Here is a 20,476-nt window from a genome sequence, read left to right as displayed (position 1 = left end):
TTTCTCTGGACACTTTTGTTCTGAATAAAAAGTCTAAACATAGCAGTCAAACAAAATACCGTCGAAAAGGGAAGAAATTATCAAAAACGGTGATAAATCTAAAGCTGCATGAATCTTAAAAGGAAAAATCAACAGAGATTAGCCACAAATGGGAATGCCGCCCAATTCCTGGGACAGCCTGTAGGTGGCGCTGGGTGAAGTCATTCTCGGGATATTTCCAAGGCTGGAACTTTAATTTGCGGAACGAGCCGGCAGAGACGGGTTAACGCCGTGTTAACATCTCAAAGTCACAAAAATGTCTGTCTGCGTGTCGTCTTTTTGAATCTTCTACACCTTGCTGAGGTCGAGTTTGGCGATGTACGGCGAGCGGAAGGAGCCCAGGTACAGATTCCCATCATGCTCGTGGACCTCGCTGATGTAGGCTGCAACCAGGCCGTTGGGGTCGTGGAAGCTCCGCGTGCACACGCCACCGTCGTGGAGCTCTGCAACCAAACTGTACCGGGGAACAAACTTCATCAGGATATCCTGGCTGAAGAGCTGCAGGAGGGTGGAGGAAAGGTGAGAGAGAAGGAGACAGACAGGAAGGAGTTAAAGGGAAATCAGGCGTGCTCTGTGACGGTGATGAACCCGGCGTGACCGCTGCTCATGTTTTCCAGTGTCTGATGCAACAGCACTCGCTCCAGGTCAAAGTCTGCAGACAGAGCAGCCAATCAGATTACAAAACTCTGGGTTATGACTCATTCATGTTCCCAGACACCGGGACGAAGGAGAGGCGCTCTGAAACGCATCATCACTCCAGAGTTCACTGCCGTTTACCCCACAAACCAGTGGGAGTCGTACACGTGACGGAGTTTTAACTTTAGCAACGTCGTTAGTAATGATCATTAAATCGGTCGGGGGTCAAACCCAGCTGACTCGTGGCGCTCACTCGAGTGTGTGCTGAGGATAATTAAACCAAAGGTCAAAGGTCGAACACTCTGAATGAAGTTTCCTCCTAAACTAAACAGAAGATGACAGCAGACCCCCGGTGACGGCCGCTCCACGCGGTTTACGAAGCGTCTCATTAGCTGTAGCAGAGGCTGCTTCTGATTGGATCGCTTCCAAACTCGTGCCACCTTGCTACACAGCTCAGTCATTTGTGATTGGCTCTCGTCTCTGCAGATATTTTCATCTCGCTTTTATTCGTTGATGAAAACTTCATCTTCAGTTTTGTTCTCGTTCGCCATTTTTAATATATATCGCCTGCTTTCATCAGATAAAAACTGACGGTCAGCGACATTAACACATGCTACACCCGTGCCTACGTCAGGTGACATCACAGAAATGACCCTCCCCCGCTCAGGCGCCAACGGATGTAAGCCGTGGTCCTGCACAAACGGCGCCTTTGCTCTGACGTTAATAGAATCCGCTCTCAGCATCCACAACATGCCAGAGGCCATCACCTCCCCGCCACCATGTGACCGCCATCACCTCCCCGCCACCATGTGACCGCCATCACCTCCCCGCCATCACCTCCCCGCCACCATGTGACCGCCATCACCTCCCCGCCACCATGTGACCGCCATCACCTCCCCGCCATCACCTCCCCGCCACCATGTGACCGCCATCACCTCCCCGCCACCATGTGACCGCCATCACCTCCCCGCCACCATGTGACCGCCATCACCTCCCCGCCATCACTGTCAGATTCCAGACATTTTAATCAGGTCTAATTTTAAATGTGTATAAAAGTCTGTTTTTACCTTGAATATGAACTTTTTGATCCAGGGTCTCTGGGACAGGAAGTCCAGCATTGAGAAGCCGGGGTTCGGTCTCACCGCCGACATGGCCACCCAGTAACCTCCGGTGGAGCTCGGGCGGATGTTGTCAGGGAAACCCGGCAGGTTGTCCACGAACGTGTCCATCCCGCCTTTATTCAGCCCGGCCACGTGGACCCTGGTGCAGAAGAGCGTCACGTGACAGACAAACGTACAAACTGCATCACATGACACCGATCAGCTGTCTGTGACGCTGAGCGGCCTCTGGGGGCCAAAACCCAAACGCTCACGTCACAGGGAACCTCACCCGGCAGCGGGTGATGTCACAGCAGATATATCCATTTTTTATTAAATGTTTACAAATATTTTATTTATTTCAAAACAAAAGCGGCTTAAAAAACATTTTTCCAAACAGAACATTTATGTTTTAGTCTCTTTAATTAGAAAAGATGAACATGATTAAAGCTTAAAATCCAACTGCAGAGGTCAGACTGACAGCTGCAACAGAAATATTGATTTATGTCATCGTGACCTGAGTGTAATGAACTGCATGTTTCTGATTGGCTGTAACTCAAAACAGACGTGACCACAGACCTGTTTACTGTTCACACGCCGCTCAGGCCAGAGCCTGACAGGAAGGAAGCAAAACACCTGACACACACACACACAAACACGCACACGCACGCACACAAACACGCACAAACACGCACACACACACGCGTATTCATATCCTCGTGGGGACATCTCATTGCTTACCCTAAACATAACCGTGACCTAACCTGACACCAAAACCACATTTTGAGTCTCAAAAATACTTTCAATCTGGTGGGGATGTGGATTTGGGTCCCAATAAGGACTGTTGGTCCCCACAAAGATATTAATACCTGTAGACGCTCACGTCTTTCTGTGTGTGTCAGGACCAGTGTGTCGCTGACGTAACATATTATGTAACCGTGCCTGATTTCTACCAGCACGTGTGAACCTTCACTAAACGTCCTCACAGTGCAGACGCGTCCCTGTAAAACAGACGTCCTCACTGCAGCGGTCTGTAACATGTAAACCCCACAAACGCAGAAAGACGTGACTCCCTCTCTCACTCACACACTTGATGTAGGTTAAAAAAAAAAAGGGTTGGATGATCTCAGAGCCTGTTTCCACGGCAACCGAGATCCAGCATCAGCGCCATCGTGCTCCATCGCAGACGGTTGTTTAACATCCATCGTACACGAGTGGCTCACACAGGAAGTTAAAGAACGCAGATGGCAGCCTGGTTTGATTTGCTCGAGATTTTACGTTAAATCTTTTTAACTCTGAGGTTTTTAGTTTGTGCTGGACGTTCTGAACTTCTCTGCCTCGGATGATCTCGCAGGCACAGGTGAGTCGGGTGGATTACCTGCGGATCCGGGCCATGGTGGTCTCCGCCACCAGCACCGACTCCTCGTCCGGCAGCAGTTGGATGCCATTTGGGAATCGCATGTCCTCCATCAACACCGTCAGCTCCTTGGTCTCGGTGTTGTACTCGAGGACGCTGAGGATGAAACCGCTCGCGTTAGAGAACCGCTGCCAGGCTTTTAATGTGACATGTCACAAACAGGAAGTAGTAATCACACTAAAGTGAACTGATACACAGATGTTTCGACGTATGGATGATTAATAAACGCCATTCTAATAAGACGTTTGACTGTCAGCGCTCTCAGACACTCATTGGACGCAGGTACCGGCCGTCGGGCGTGGCCTCCATGATGAGGTGCATGTAGTCTCTCCGCTGCCACCTGCTGCTGGAGTCGGTGAAGTACACCTTCTTTCCATCTTGCGTCACCGCCACGTCGTTAATAAATGACAGCTTCCTCCCTGCGACGACCTGGCCGCCTTTCACCAACCTGGTCGCCTCACCTGCAAAGAAAAACACACAGTCCGCTCCACCTGATCACATGATTCAGCACGAATACAGTCCAGCTGTTAGCTTTGATCCAGATGTGCTACAGTAAAACCCAGAATTAGACTTTTGAGCGCCAGAACCTTTCAGTCACAAGACATCTACGAAACTCACCTGAGCCCAGCAGGCAGGAAGCGTGGGAAGTGGGATCACTCACCAGTGGTGGGGTTGACCTCGAACAGACCCAGGTAGGCATCGGCTACAAACAGCGTCCCGTTGGGTCCGACTCTGATCCCCAGCGGCCTCCCGCAGTTGGGCTCGTCCTCTCTGGAACCTGCTGGACATCGACCAATCAGAAAGGGTGCAAGGTGTGCTTGGACACAGACGTGTGAGGAAGGTTAAAAAGAAATCTTTTCAGGTTGTTCGATTCTTTTATTTTGGCACAAACAGGCTCCAAACGTCAACGAGCACAAAGCTCAGAGCTTCTGCTTCCTGCTGGAGGAAGCACCACAGCGAGCTCACGTTACCTTCGCTGACCTGAACTTCCTGTTCAGGTTCTTCCTGACACACCTGGCTGAAAGTTTAAACTTAAACCAGAGACTTCAGCTTAATCAGCTGGTTTGAGTTGGAGTCAGCAGACGGCGTGCTGTTACCTGCGTGTCAGGTGTGCTGTGACGCTGTGCAGGTTTGAGCGTGTCGCCGGGTTCATCCGAGGTCTCTCACGTGTTTGTGTTGAAAGCGGCAGATCAGGGCTGAAGGTCGAACTGTCAGTTATTTATTGGGAAACTCCAAAATGAAGCAAGCGTGTGGCTGCAGGCAGGCTGACAGTAACGCCTTGCTCAACACAGGCTGACGGTTTGATCCCGTCAGCCTCGCTCATTGTCAGCATGTGACAGAGCTCAGGCTGGCTCACCTGCAGCTCCGTCACATGATGTAAGGCTTAAAGCCCTGAGCAGAGGGAGGCGGGTACACCTGGACGCAGGTGAGCACCGCGTCGCACCTGGACACCGGCCAATCATTTAGGTTTCGTCTAGCTGGCTAACACATGAAACCTGGACATGCTGAAGTGTTTCTAACCTGAAGTCCAGGCCACGCCCACAAACTCTGACAGCGCACAGGAAGAGGAGGCAGCACGTGAAGACCGGAAGCACAAACGAGCACGACTCACCACACGGCAGCTTCCCGAGTCTCGTCACCATATGGATCCTCCGACCGACCAGCTTCACGATTTTCCCGTCAGCTGTTCCCGAGAACAGAACATCTGCAGACACAGAGGGACAATCTGTCAGCTCTCGGCGCTCCTCGCCGTGGTCGCCGCCGACGTCTGACACCAACCTCCGATGTTAGCGATGGACTCGGGGCCGACGAGCTGGTCCTCAAACAGTCTCTGAGCTTCTCTGAGCTTCAGGTTGGGCTCCCAGCAGCCCTTCATCATGGGCGGTTCTTTCAGCCTGCAGCACCACGACCGACCAGCAGGGGCAGCAGCAAAAACTCGTTAACTTTTATTTCAAAAAGGATTTAACATGAATATTGTGACTTTCTCTGAACAGACAGTTTCAGATTACAGAGTTACTTTCTGTTTTTATTCATCGAGTTATTCCAGGATTGAAACATTGGGATCTTTCACACGTTTTTATGGATTTTATTTTGAAAACATCTAAACTCATTTCTGAACGCGCTGATGTTTGTAGCCAAACGAATTATTCATTAAGCGGCTGACTTGTGTCACTCACGTGAAGACTTCAGGCTTGATGGGAGACTCGAGGATGAGGATGATGACCAGGAGAGGAAGAAGCAGGAGGACGCCCAGAGAAAGCAGCGTGACCCGGAAGATCTTCCCGCTGTAGGTGCTGAGAGCAGAAACAGAGACGTGACTGCAGCGGGGCTCCTCAGGGACCCACCCCGGAACCGGACCCACCTGACCCCACAATCAACCGCGTTCCCCACACTAGCTTCATTAATGCAGGCGTCCTCGTAAACACACCTGCACGATCACATTTACAGGTGCGCATCACGAGCTAACGAGGCGAGCGTGGAAAGAGTCAACGTGTGTGAGTGAGAAGACCCCGAACACGAAGGCTAACAGAAACACGCAGCGTGTCCCCGTGGGCTGCTCAACACCGCCTCGGTGAGAACAAACCCAGCGGCTCTTACCTGGACCCTTTGCGCCGCTGCTCCGGCAGCTCGTCGGTGATCACCTGCGGGCGGTGCAGCCGCCGGAAGCGCAGTCCCGCCGACTCGTTCATGTTGCGCTCGGCTCGGTTCGGTTTGGCTCGGTTGCAAAGCGCGCGGTCACCGTGTGCAGGTTCGGTGCTTGTTGGAGCGAGTGAAGCAGCAGCCTGCTCTGACAGCGAGCAGGGATTCGTCTTCTTCTAAATGTTGTTGGCGGTTGGCAAACAACAAAACGGTGCATTACCGCCACCAGCCGGTGTGGACCGGAACGACCTCTACAAAACCCTCCGTCCTCCCAAACATTTTACCCTCTTTTACAAACTGGAACAAGGCCCGCTAACCTTCAGGTTCTGGGTCAGTGGGTCAGTGGGCTTCTCTCCACCTGATACTGTGAGACATGATCCACGGTTTCCTCACATTTCCCTGTTATATTTCCCCACCATCAACAGTGTAGTGTTCGAACCAGTATGTCCACATCTTATTCTTGAAATGTGACCATATTGTGATTTCCAAAAAAGAGGACACTTGGCCCAGTCATGAAGAACTTTAAGAATGTTTACTTAAAGAAAATGTTAACATATTTAAACCATGCCTTCTCTGTGCGGTTAATGAACGGTGAAATAAAAAAATGTCATACAGGCTTTTACAAGCCAACAAGTGCAAAAACAACAACTTAAAAACCTCTGGAATTAAAATAATGGTACAGAAATAAAGCCTCATCTGTATAAGAAAGATGACCAGTCCCGCGACGGTACGAGGGAAATTTCTTTTGCGGTTCGTCTGAAAAGCTGCACTTGCGCTTTGGCTTCTTCTAAACATCATCAGCCGCGCCCTGTCCCGTCTGTCAGGCAGAACAACCACTCGCAAAGCAGCAGCTCGGGATGATGTCACACATATGGGTCCTCTGTAGGCCTATAGAAAAACCCGGACATTTTCATCAGTCTCGAAAATCCCCCCGGACAGAACGTGGAAAGTGGACATGTCCAGGGAAAAGAGGACTGTCGGTCACCCCACTCCTTCCTGTGCTCCTCCTCTCCATCTCTCCTGCATTTCTTGCCTTGCGGCTCTGTTTCTCTGCCTGACAGAAGCTAACAGCCGGGTTACTAATCTTTGGTTTGTGGCTTCCCTCGCAGCTCTATCTGCCATTTCATTGGCTCTGACTCCACACAAACCCACCTGCAAGTCTGTCATCACTGTAAACTGGCCAATGACGAGCTTGAGTCTGAACAGACGACTGATGTAACGGTCTCGTGTCTTGTGTCCATTGAACAGCTGACAGTACTGGGAGCATTACTGTATACTCAGTCCATCCGTGACCCTTTCCCCCACTTTGACTGGCTCTGTTCTCCGATGCATCTGTGTATAAAATACTAATAATACTGATGTAAGCCTGTACTGTATGTGAGTTTAAAGTAAATGCCCTGTCCCTGTAATGTGAAACCTTCTGTGGAGGAAGTATTCATGGAGGTATTGCTGTAACTCTGACCCGATGCTCTCTGAACCACAGTCCATCCAAAGCTCCTTGTACAGCCCAGGTTACATTTTCACCCAACCACAGCCCAAGAAACTTAAATTTACTCCTTCTAACTCCTGACTCTATAACTGAAGCTTCACTTCTTCTCCAACTCTTTTTCCTGTAAAACATTGTCTTGCTCTTATCAACTGAAAAATTTATACCCCACTTATACCACCACTCTTCATCTTTCCCAGTCACTCCCAGCAGGAAAAGATGAGTTGCTCCATGGAAGGGAAACCCCATCCCACCCTCTATGTCACATCATTTATCACTAAGGAAAATAACAAAGTCACTATGCTCCCGTTTTCTACAGGAAACCTCTCCGAGTGAATTCTCACTCGTATTTGTCTTAAAAATCTTTTATCCACATCATGAACATCCGCCCACTGGTTTCCTGAGTTCATGTTCCAAACACACCAGATCCTCTTCTGAAACACTTTGATGTTTATGTACGCGTCCTTTACTTTCTGTGTAGTGCTTTAGTCTTTCATTCATTCGCTCCATTATTTTACAGATGTATAATGATAACAGGTCTGTATTTCCCTGGTTCATGTACGGGCACAACCTCTGCCTCCTTCCAGCTTTGCCACAGTTTCTCCCAAACTCATATAACTCTGACAAACGACCATCATAAAGCAAACCTGAGCTTTTCCTGGTGCTGATTATTTGGATTTCTGGAGAAAAATGAAACTTCCTGTTTTCAATGCAAGATGGAAAAAAAAAACAAGATGGGGAAAAATGAAAACATAATAAAAGTCATTAATGAATCCAAACTATCTGAAACTTCCCAAAATCAACAACAGTTTAAGGTATTTACGTATTCACTGAGGCCATTGTATGGTCCATTTTGGCTGCATTTCCATGTTTTAAACATGAAATTTGCTTATTTAAAGGGTGTCTCATGTATCTCTTATGCAGAAATATGTGTTGCCTAGCTGGACAAATGTAGCACAGGTCTACTATTATTGGCCTAATGTATTTTACCAATCATTTCAGCATCCAGATAATCTCTTTCATACTCCCTTAGCTCCTGAAAGCTACTGGAAAGCACACAAAATATTCATGAATTGTATGTAAAATTATTTTGTGAAAAATAATTATTGTTTTTTCCATCTCCCTTCACTCTTTGGCTCACCTTGTTCTTCCTGATCTTGTACAATCTCTTTGTCCTCTCCCTCTGATTTGAATTGATTAGGTAAATTAATAGTGAATTTAGACAAAATTAAACATCTGCTACTCTAACAGCCATCTTTCTATACACACACATCCCTCTTTACAATTTAGTCACAACAAAAAGTTACTTTGACGAGGTTTAAGCATTAAAAGCTCGCTGGTCAGTCATCTCCATGTGTTCTGTCCTTGGTCTTTCTCCCATTGCTCATCTTCTTAGCTTGGCCTGGATTTACTGAAGGGCTCCTAAATGTGGATTCCATTTATGTAAAATCATACTAACTCTTCACCACAATTATATATTTTAACTGTAGGCAACACTAACTAACTGTCAGAGAGCCTGACAGATGCTTACGGCACATCAGTTGACCAATCTAGTATTTGCCAAAGCTTCACAATGACATGTTTTTGTTTTTTTTGGTTTGTTTGTATAAAAGTCAACCCGACACACTGTTATGTTGATCACTCTGGACGAGTGTTTGTTGAAGCACCACACATATGGCTTTCATGGTTTGCCAACCTGTTCACCAACTCTCCGGTTGGTCTTCTGCACATGCTCCTGCTCACTCTGGTCTCCGGCTTGACTGTATAAAAAGGAAAACCTCGTTAGGAAGATCATCACCACCTGTCCCTGCAGCCTCCCTGGCACCGCCCCCTTGAGCTCACTGCATCACTCCTCCCCTGCGGCTGTGCCAGGGACCACACCTCCACCACAGTTTGGATTTCTAAATAATATTTATTGGGTGTTTATAATTCATGTAACCATTATCAGTTACAATTACCATCAATCTGCATTTTGTTATTATTCTTTTTTTCTTCTTTTTTTATAATTTATTTTTATTTTTTTTCACAAATCATGGTCACAATACATAATGAAAACGTTGCCATTATACAAGAAACAAAACAAAACAAAAAAAAGAGAACCCCCCACCCCCACCCCCACCCGAGGCTCATGTAAACAGAAACAAAACAAAAACAGACAAAAAACGTATGTCACACATCTGGAAAACACGTTTTTATATAGTCAATAAATGGGTTCCAAGTCGCAGAGAATTTTTGTTGTGATGAGAGAACTCTGTATCTAAGTTTTTCCAGTGGTAAAAAGAAAAGCACCTCCTTTAACCATTGTATGTGTGGAGGAGCCTTATCAGACTTCCAGTGGAATAGAATAAGTCTACGGGCAAGCAATGTAGCAAATGCTATGGCATTTTCCTGAGATTTACTAATTTTGTATTGAGATGGCATAACTCCAAAAATGCCAATGCGGAAATCAAGCACTAAATTCTGCGCACTTGTTGGATTGTGTGTCCACAGGTGTTTGTACTTTGCGTCGTAATAAAATGACGGTAAAAGGCTCCGCCCACTTCCTATCCATGTCTTACCATGCAACGACTCTGTGAATGGACTGGAGAAGTGTAGTGGTAGAGTCCTCCGTCAGGAATGAGATATGTGTGTCGACTTTTTATTCTCCCTTAAAATTATTATGCCATAACGCTGCACAGAGCAGCTCTGCTAACAGGTTATGGGCCCAGAGCAGCAGTAAAGAGATCCTGTAACTGCCAAAGGAAGGGCAGCGTTTCCTGAAACCGCAAGTTACCGGCAGGTGTTAAAAGTTTGGCACGGTTGAGTGAGTAAGCGTTTTTGTGCATCATGAGCAGACGCACGGCAGAGTCGGGCAGTCGATATTCCCGTTTGCAGTTTGATGGAGATGAAAGGAAATATGAGATATGGGAAACGAAGTTCCTTGGTCATCTCAGACTACAAGGTTTGAAAGATGTCATCTTCAGATGACACAGCCATCATGGGGTGTATCTGGGATGATCAGGAAGAGGAGTACAGAAGTCTGGTGAGGAACTTTGTCGCATGGAGTCACACAAACCACCTGCAACTCAACACCTCAAAGACTAAGGAACTGGTTGTGGACTTCGGGAGGTCCAGAGAAGGTCCACTGCCGGTTCAGATAGAGGGGGAGGAGGTGGAGGTGGTCAACAAGTACAAGTACCTCGGGCTGTGGGTGGACAATAAACTGGACTGGTCATGCAACACAGAGCACCTGTATAAAAAAGCCCAAAGCCGACTGTACTTCCTCAGGAGGCTGAGGTCTTTTAACATCTGCAGGAAGCTCCTGAGGATGTTTTACCAGTCGGTGGTTGCTGGAGTACTTTTCTATGCTGTGGTGTGCTGGGGGAGCAGCACAGCAAAGAAGGACTCATCCAGGCTGGAGAAACTGATCAGGAGGGCTAGCTCTGTGGTCGGCATGAAGCTGGACACTCTGGTGACAGTGGCAGAGAAAAGGACACTAAAGAAACTGATGGACATTATGAACAATGCCAGGCATCCTCTGCACACGGCCATAAACAATCAGAAGAGTCTGTTCAGTGACAGGTTGCTTCTCCCCAAGACAAGAACTAACAGACTTAAAAACTCCTTTGTCCCACACGCCATCAGACTGTTTAACTCCTCTCTGGAGGGGAGAGGGAGGGGAAACAGGAGGACAAAGGAGGGGGGAACAACTAAGCTGTAGTGCCTCTTCACCTCACTGTGCAATACCTTGTGCAATACTTTTTGTAAATAGTCAACAGTGCAATAGACTCAATACTTGAAATGTGCAATTCACTTGTATTTTTATTTTTTATTCCTATTTATTCTATTTATCCCCTTTGTATATTTTATTTATATTTGTCTCTGTATTTATATATATATATATATATATATATATATATATATATATATATATATATATATATATATATATATATATATATATATAAAAAACAATTCTGTAACTGTAACTTCGGTCGTTGCTGTGCTTTTTGGAAGTCGAATTTCCCAGAGGAACCCACCCGAGGGATTAATAAAGTTCTATCTTATCTTATCTTATCTTAAAGGCTGAGGGTGATGAAGAAGCCGATGGTGAAGATGATGACAAAAATGCAGAAGCATATGCAGAGTTGATACAATTTCTGGATGACAAAAGTTTATCGTTAGTTATGAGAGATGCAGTTGATGACGGACGGAAAGCCCTAAAAATTTTGAGAGGTCATTATGCAGGAGTGGGCAAGCCAAGGATCATAAGTCTGTACACCGAACTTACTTCTCTCACAAATGAAAAGAATGAAAGTGTGACGGACTATATTATCCGAGCAGAAGCAATTATCACAGCGTTAAAAAATGCGGGTGAGTCATTAACTGATGGACTTCTGATCGCAATGATAATGAGAGGTCTACCAGAGACGTTTAAACCCCTGATTGTGCACGTTACACAGAGCGAAGCAAAAATCACATTCTCAGAGTTTAAAGTAAAACTCAGAAGTTATGAAGAAACCGAGAGAATGCGTGCGGCTGTAACTGATGACAACGTAATGAGGACAAAAGTGCAATTAGACCAGGATTCTACTTCATGGCGAGCAGATGACCGAAGATCAAAGAATAATGAGATTGTGTGTTTTAAATGTGGACTAAAGGGACACACTGCAAGAACGTGCCGATCCAGAGTATGGTGCAGTTTTTGCCGGAGTAGTACACACAAAGATGCGACCTGTAGAAGGAAGCTAAGACGGGATGAAGCGAGAGGGGTTGTGGAGAAGGACTACGCGTTCAAGACGGGCTCCGAACCCCAGAGGGTCCCGGACGGCGGCCAAGAGATGCTGAATAACCAGCTACTGGTGGATACGGGAGCGACGTCACATATCTTTACGAAGATCGAGAGTTTTAAGACTTTTGATGACACATTTCGACCCGAGGCTCATTGTGTAGAGTTGGCTGACGGAAGGCGGAGCAGAGGAGCTGCAAAGCGGCGAGGAGATGCTGAGATAAGTATGATTGACAGTAAAGGACGCAGCCACAAGGTAACATTGAAACAAGCACTCTACATTCCATCGTTTCCACAGGACATTTTGTCAGTAAAAGCAGCTACTAGTAACGGAGCCACTGTGGTTTTCAAACACGGGGACAGTTTTCTTAAACATGTTGATGGAACAAAATTCCCTATATATGAACACGAGAGACTGTTCTTTATAAACACTGTGCAAGAGTTTGAAGAGAAATGTAATGGATGTTTTGATATGCAAACGTGGCATGAAATTCTAGGACACTGTAATTATGAGGATGTTCAAAATCTGCAAAATGTCGTTGATGGAATGGAAATTAAGGGTAAAATCAACAAAAACATGCAATGTGAAGCCTGTATACAAGGGAAGTTTACTCAAACTAGGAACCGAGAACCAGATGAAAAGGCCAGGGCAGCATTAGAGTTGGTACATACGGATTTAGCTGGTCCGATTACGCCAAACTCTAAAGAAGGGTTTAAGTATGTTTTGTCGTTTGTTGATGATTATTCAGGTGCAACATTTGTATATAATCTGAAACACAAAAGTGATACAACTCAAGCAACTGAAAGATTCATTGCAGAGGTGGCGTCATATGGGAAAATCAAGTGCTTTCGTTCTGATAATGGAACTGAATTTACAAGCAGACAGTTCAGAGATTTATTAAGTAGACACAGCATTAGGCAGGAAACTTCGGCGCCATATTCGCCTCATCAAAACGGAACAGCAGAGAGGAACTGGCGTACACTTTTTGACATGGCGAGATGCATGTTAGTTGAGAGCGAATTGCCAAAGTCTTTATGGCCATATGCAGTACAAACCGCGGGAGTGATTCAGAACCGATGTTTTAACAAACGCACAGGTCAGACAGCGTATAAGATGTTAACTGGAAAAAGACCTGATCTTTCTAGAATGAAAAAATTCGGATCATTGTGCTATGCTTATAAACAAAATAGGGGAAAGCTGGATCCAAGATGCGACAAAGGTGTTTTCTTGGGATATGACAAAAATAGTCCAGCATATTTGATCTATTTCCCAAAAACCGGGAAAGTTGAAAAGCACAGATTGATAAAGATACTAAATCCCACGACAATGGATCAACAAACACAGAGTGATCAGATGTATGAAGATGAGGTTTATGAATCCAGAAAAGATGGTGAACCCAAACAGACGAAGGATGAGGACATTCCAGATGGTAGTGAAAGCAGTCAAACTGAGTCCGAGGTTAAAACTGATGATAAAGTAGATGCTGGAGCTACACGTTATCCATCCACAATCAGAAAGAGACCTGATTATTTGAGTGATTATATCACGGATGTGAAAGAGTGTGAAAATGAACAGATGCAAACCAGTGTTGATTATTGCTACAGATTGTTGTGTGAAATACCCACATCATTTAGTGAAGCTATTGTGTCAAGTGAGTCAAAAGAATGGGAAAAAGCGATGAATGAAGAAATCCAATCCCTTAAGGAGAATGACACATTTACTTTAACCACTTTACCAGAGGGTAAGAAAGCAGTGGGGGGTAAATGGGTTTATGCCGTTAAAAAGAACTCAGACGGATCAGACAGATATAAAGCTCGATTTGTGGCTAAAGGTTTTAGTCAAACAAAAGGAGTTGATTATGAGGAGACTTTTTCACCGACTGCTAACTTATCGAGTGTGAGAGTTTTGATGCAGAAAGTGGTTCAGGATGATATGTTGGTTCACCAGATGGATGTAAAAACCGCCTATCTACACGCACCAATAAATGAAGAAATATATATACAACAACCAGAAGGTTTCGAGACAGAATCAAGTGAGACTAATAAACTGGTGTACAGACTAAAGAAATCACTTTATGGGCTGAAGCAATCGGGTCGTAACTGGAACCAAACCTTACATGACTATTTAAGCAGTTGTGGATTTAGACAAAATACTGCTGATCATTGTGTGTATTCAAAAGAAACTGAAAGTGAAAAAGTAATCATCATAGTGTGGGTGGATGATTTACTCATTGCAGCTAACAATGAAAATGTGCTTTCAGGCGTGAAAGAAATGCTCTCTTCTAAATTCCAAATGAAAGATCTGGGGAAACTTAACCATTTTCTAGGAATAGATTTTATTCAAGAAAAAGAATGTGTCAGAATGTCACAGAAAATATATATTGAGAACATTTTAAAGAGATTTAACATGCAAAACTGTAAGCCAAGGTTAACACCCTGTGAACAGAAATGGACTCATTCTGATAAATCCGAGACATTACCAGATGTGAGGAGATATCGTGAAGCGGTAGGATGTCTTATTTATCTGAGCTATTGTACGCGACCTGATTTAAGCTATGTTGTCAGCAAACTGTCACAACATTTCAATGCGCCAACTGTTGATGATTGGACAGCAGTGAAACATGTTCTGAGGTATCTAAAAGGTAGTCGAGGAAAAGAACTGTGTTTTAGGAAATGTTCAAGTGGAAAACTAGGTCTACAAGCATACAGTGATGCAGATTGGGCATCCGATGTTTCTGATAGACGCAGTATGACAGGTTATTGTGTAAGCCTAAATGAAAATGGTCCTTTGATATCATGGAAAACCAAAAAGCAGACAACTACAGCACTATCAACTTGTGAAGCCGAATACATGGCATTAGCAGCAACAATTCAGGAATGTATGTATTTGACTTATTTGATTCAAGATCTTGATGAGTTTGAGTATGAAATACCTATGATATTGGAGGACAATCAGGGAACAATCGCTTTGTCAAAAAATCCAGTGAACAGACAAAGATGTAAACACATTGATGTGAAATATCATTTTATAAGGTCAGCTGTACATGAAAGGAAAGTGCTCATTGATTACTGTCCAACTGAGTCAATGGTAGCAGATATGATGACGAAACCAGTTTCAAAGTCTAAGTTAGAAAAATTCTCTGTATTTGTGTTTGGAATGTAAGATGTTTTTTCCGGAGGATTGTTTTTCCCCAACCTGTGTACAAGTGGGGGTGTTGGATTGTGTGTCCACAGGTGTTTGTACTTTGCGTCGTAATAAAATGACGGTAAAAGGCTCCGCCCACTTCCTATCCATGTCTTACCATGCAACGACTCTGTGAATGGACTGGAGAAGTGTAGTGGTAGAGTCCTCCGTCAGGAATGAGATATGTGTGTCGACTTTTTATTCTCCCTTAAAATTATTATGCCATAACGCTGCACAGAGCAGCTCTGCTAACAGCACTGATATGAGATAATACTTTAAATATATTTCCCCAGTAATTATCCAGGTTCGGACAAGACCACATCATGTGACCCTCATTTGCTGGATTATGTCCACACCTGGGACAGGCAGGATCGGCTTCTGGGAAAAATTTTGAAAGCCTCTCTCTTGTATAATGAAGACGATGAAGAATTTTAAACTGAATTAAACCATGGCGAATGCAAAGGGAGGAAGTATGTATACGATTCAAACAAGATCTCCACTCATCATCAGATAAATCCACCCCAATGTCTTTTTCCCAATTATTTTTAGTTTTTTCCCCAAGTAATAGGCCTTAAGCTCTGTATCAGTTTGTATATGGCGGAGATTCTCCTTTTGCCAAAAGGATCCATTTCCAAAATGGTATCCACTTGATTTTTAGGAGGTAGGTAGGGGAAAGAAGGAAACAATGCTTTTGCAAAACTTCGTATTTGCAGGTATCTAAACATATGTGAGGTTGGTATATTGTAATCTCTCATCAGAGCGTCAAAGGTGTTAAAAGTTTCTCCTGAAAATAAATTGTAAAAAAACTTCAAACCATAGAATATTTCCTGGTATACATCTTTGAGTATTGGTGCTAGTTTGTCTATAAACATTTTATATAGTTCAATAGGGAAACCATCAGGTCCCAGTGCCTTATTACTTTGCATTGATTTAATTACTTCGACAATTTCACTAATGGTTATCTCTCTATCAATTTCTGTTCTGTCATTTACCGATATTTGTGGAATCGGTAATCTATCAAGCGTTTCAGCAATCTTTTTTTCATCAACTGGATCTGAGGTATAAAGATTGGAATAGAACATTTTAAACTGGTCATTAATGGTTTTCGGATCAGACGTCTTTTCTCCAGAGGTTTTACAGATTTCAGAAATCGTGTTAGCTGATATGGATTGCTTAATTTGATGTGCCAAAAGTTTTCCGGCTCTTTCCCCATGTTCATAGAACTTTTGCCTTGATTTGAAAAATAAACGTTCTGTTTGCTGAATGGACCGAATTTTGTATTCTGAATTTAGTAATAATTTTCTCTTATAGAGGTCTGGTGTTGGATTTTCTGCATATAAGCAGTCAATCTCTTTTATACTGTTGGCTAGGTTGTTCATTTGTTGTAAGTATTTCTTTTTTTGAAATGATACATATGAAATTATCTGGCCTCTAAGATAGGCCTTTAATGCCTCCCATACAACAGTCATTTTCATCCCTTGGGTTTGATTTGTCTCTAAGAAAAACTGTATTTGCTCAGAGACCTTTTTTTTTTAAATGAGTCTTTAGTTAGGAGTAAAGGATCAAGTCGCCAGGCCGGTTTTTGACTTAAGCGTTCATAAAAATTTACATCTAATTGTACTGGACTGTGGTCTGAGATAACAATAGAGTTGTATTGGCAATCTAAAACCTTGGGAAGAATTCTACTATCTACAACAAAAAAAATCGATCCGTGAGTATGACCGGTGCACTGGTGAGAAAAATGAGAATTGTTTAGATGTAGGATTTTTGTCCCTCCAGGGGTCAAAAAAAGCATAAGATTGCATAAAGGATTTAAGAACATTACCCGCTTTTGAAATTTTGCTATCAGGTTTTGGGTTTGATCTGTCAAGTTGAGGATTAAGTACGCAGTTAAAGTCACCACCCAGTATCAAATGGGACTCTGTTAAATCTGGCAGGTGTTTTAAAAAGGTACAATAAAAATTTGGGTCGTCCCAGTTTGGTCCATATACATTAGCAAGAATGACTTGTTTCCCATACAACCTGCCCTGTATAATAATATATCTCCCTCTGGTATCCGCCACAGTTGATAGTGGAATAAATGGAATCCCCTTCCTAATTAGAATAGCCACACCCCGTGATCTTTCCTCAAATTTTGAGCTAAATATTTGGCTTACCCATGTTTTTTTTAGTTTAATTTGTTCACTTGATCGGAGGTGTGTTTCCTGCAGATATACAACATCGGATCTCAATGATTTTAAATGAGTAAAAACCCTTGTGCGTTTAACCGGATTATTTCTACCTTTAACATTCCAGCTTATAAAACGAAGAGGCAGATGACTTTGCGAGCTTGCCATTCAGGTACCAAAATGCAGGTGCAGAAAAAATATGTCCCAACCTCTGGAACCCCCCCCCCCCCCCCCCCAAAAAAGAAAGAGGGGGAGAAGGAAAAAAAAAAGAGGGAAAAAAATAAATAAATAAAACGAGCCTCAAAACCCCATGCTGATCTACTATTATCCCTGAGATCGCAACCCTCCAGGCTAGGATAGCACAGTGACTAAACGTACTGTTAACCCTCAAACAGCCCCTCAGCTGGGCAAATATATAACATTTAATAACTAAACAAAACTCCAAAACTTATATTTTCCACTTTCCCCGTGTTTATTCTAATCAAATGCCCCAGAATAACAGCAATATCTCGAACATATCAAAAATCGGAACGAAGGAGGAAGGCAGAGTATTCATAATCAATTAAATCAAAATCATTCTACCTTCCGGCCTTTTATGACTATGGCCCAATTATTTACTTGACATCTCCCCAGCACCGACGTATAACTATGTCCCTTGAGTTCAAGCAATCACACATGTGGAGTCCAACTTATCTTTTCTCACACGGCTGTACCTCTCACGGCCGTCGTAAGTCTTTTTTGATAAAGTCTATTGCAGCCGCTGGGTCGGTGAAACGATTGTCCTGTCCCGTCGGTGAAGTGATGCGGAGAACAGCTGGAAACAAAAGTCCAAACTTAACGCCAGCCTCGGAGCAAACGTTTAGCCTCCATAAAAGCAGCTCGTTTCTTTGCCACCATTGCTGTAAAATCAGGAAAAATGCTTATCTTCATGTCCTGCAGCAGCAACGGCTGCGACTTGGCGGCCCTTCGGAACACCTCTTCCTTGTCTTGGTAATAGTGAAACTTCACCACGATTGCCCTGGGGGAGTTTCCCTGTTGACCCAAGCTTCGATGAGCGCGGTCCAGCATCGGAGTAAAGTCGAGGCCCAGTATGTCTTTCAGCATTGTAGCAATAGCTGCCGTAGGTTTCCCGGTGTTTTCAAAGCCCTCCTTCACCCCTACAATGCGTGCATTGCACCGGCGTTGTCGCCCCTCGATGTCGTCCAACTTGCTGGTCAACTTAGCAACGTCCGATTTCAGCTTGCTAACCTCGTTTTCCAACTCCACTGTCCGGTCTGAAGAAGCATTCAAGTCAAGTCAACTTTATTTGTCAATTCTGCCACATGTACAGGACATACAGAGAATAGAAATTTCGTTACTCTCAAACCCTAGTGATTAAAAAATGCAAATAAAATAATTAAAAAGTAAAAATTTAAATAAATACAATACAATTTTACGTATAACAAAAAAAAAGCTATACAATATACAACATTCAAAGCAAACTCAACACTTTCCAAACGGGTCTCTTGCTTCTCCAGATCTTCTTTGATTGTGTCTATTTTATCATTTAAATCTTTCGTGCTTGAATCGATACGGTCCAATATCCTCTTTTCAGAGCTAGCAATAGCTCTCATAATCTCACTCATGTCATGGGGTGGTGCCTCCGGTCTGTCCTCAGCATGGTCCGAGGCTTTTGCGGCCTGCTCTTTCCCCGATCTAGTTTTGCTCATATTTCGTACACCGTAGCCTTGAAGATGTAAAAAGTGCCTCAGAGCAGCACACGGGCGTGTTATCGTACTGTTGTTAAAAGTTCGTTAGTTTTGGAGCAATGGAATTATGAAAAAAGTTAGTCCATTGAGGAGCCCTGTACAACACGTCTTCACATGGCTACCAGACACGCCCCCCGTCATTTTGTTATTATTCAATTCAGAACTGCCCAGACCAGACACAGTGACGTTTCACCAGAATCCCTTTGATCTCTGATCTTCTTTATGACATCAGCACCCGAAAACCTATAAATAGGGGAGAGGTTCTCACTCTTGTCAGTCTTTCAAAGAGAGTGGAAGAATTCACTAGGCAGGAAAACACTTAAACTACTCGAAACTTGCGTTTCTGACACAGTTGACCGTCTTTTTAAAAAATCTTTTAGTTAGTACAGAGATTTAGCATCAACTTCAATTTGAAATATGAGTCTGTCAAATCCTGTTGTATGCAACATGAGAGCCGAGAACGAAAAACTTCAACAGCAAATCAAAGAGCTGAAAAATGAGAATAAAACTCTCAAACAACAAAACTCTACCATACGTGACCTTAAAGTCGAGAACGCCGACCTTAAGGAGCAAAAAAGAGAGCTCATAAATGAGAACAAGATTCTCCAAAAAAACATTGAAGTTCTCTTCAAACGAAGTGGGTTCTCTAAAAACAAGAGGAAAAGAGACCTGCAACTAGAGAATGAAACAATTCACTTCAAAATTCAAGAGCTGGAATATTGGAACCAAATTCTAAAGGATTTAAACAGCTCCAAAACCAAAGAGATCCAGCAACAGAAAGAGGTGATGCAGGAAATGGAGGCAGAAATCAGAGAGCTGCAAAGCAGCAAGACAGGCTTGGTTATAAAAGTGGGAGACATGGAAAAGGACAACCAGTCTTTAAGAGAGGAAAATGATGTGATGATAAAACGCATGTGTGAGCTGAAAAGGGACTTTGAAAAGGAAAAAGATGACATGCAACAGGAAATACAGGCTGTTAAAACTGAGCTCCATCAGGCAAACACAGCCTTTAAAGAGTTACAAGAGAGTGAAGAAAGAAAAAGGATCATGAATGAGGAAAACAAAACAACGGACAGTGAACAGCTCAGACAGACCCTGGAACTCCAATGCTTTGCACATGAAATTGACATATTGAGGCGGCATAACGAACTTCTTGAACAGGACCTCCAGGAGCTTTCCAAAAGGAGTGGTGATTCTCAAAAAGAACTGAAACCACACGATGAGGGTGTGAAAGGAGAATCCCAGATCTTCAAAGCCACTGAGAAAGACTCCCAACATGATTTTAACGTGACC

At 43.9% G+C, this 20,476-nt stretch overlaps 1 protein-coding gene across 2 annotated transcripts; it reads right to left on the bottom strand.

Moving 5' to 3' along the window:
- On the bottom strand, positions 1 to 7,078 carry apmap (adipocyte plasma membrane associated protein). 2 transcript variants are annotated; one of them, XM_080869179.1, is made up of 9 exons: positions 5,788 to 7,078; positions 5,367 to 5,483; positions 4,969 to 5,084; positions 4,802 to 4,894; positions 3,851 to 3,970; positions 3,476 to 3,650; positions 3,151 to 3,285; positions 1,743 to 1,935; positions 1 to 537 (listed from the first exon to the last, which is right to left on the bottom strand). In XM_080869179.1, exons 1-9 carry the CDS (start codon positions 5,877 to 5,879, stop codon positions 328 to 330), a joined length of 1,251 nt encoding a protein of 416 aa, XP_080725305.1. In that variant the 5' UTR covers positions 5,880 to 7,078; the 3' UTR covers positions 1 to 327. The 2 variants fall into 2 exon arrangements, with proteins under 2 accessions (XP_080725305.1, XP_080725306.1); XM_080869180.1 differs by having other exon boundaries at positions 3,851 to 3,967; positions 5,788 to 6,982.
- Positions 7,079 to 20,476: the final 13,398 nt, after the last annotated feature.

The sequence above is a fragment of the Rhamphochromis sp. 'chilingali' genome (genome assembly GCF_963969265.1).
Source record: "Rhamphochromis sp. 'chilingali' genome assembly, chromosome: 20".
NCBI lineage: Eukaryota > Metazoa > Chordata > Actinopteri > Cichliformes > Cichlidae > Rhamphochromis > Rhamphochromis sp. 'chilingali'.
This window is presented reverse-complemented; position numbering and strand designations above follow the sequence as displayed.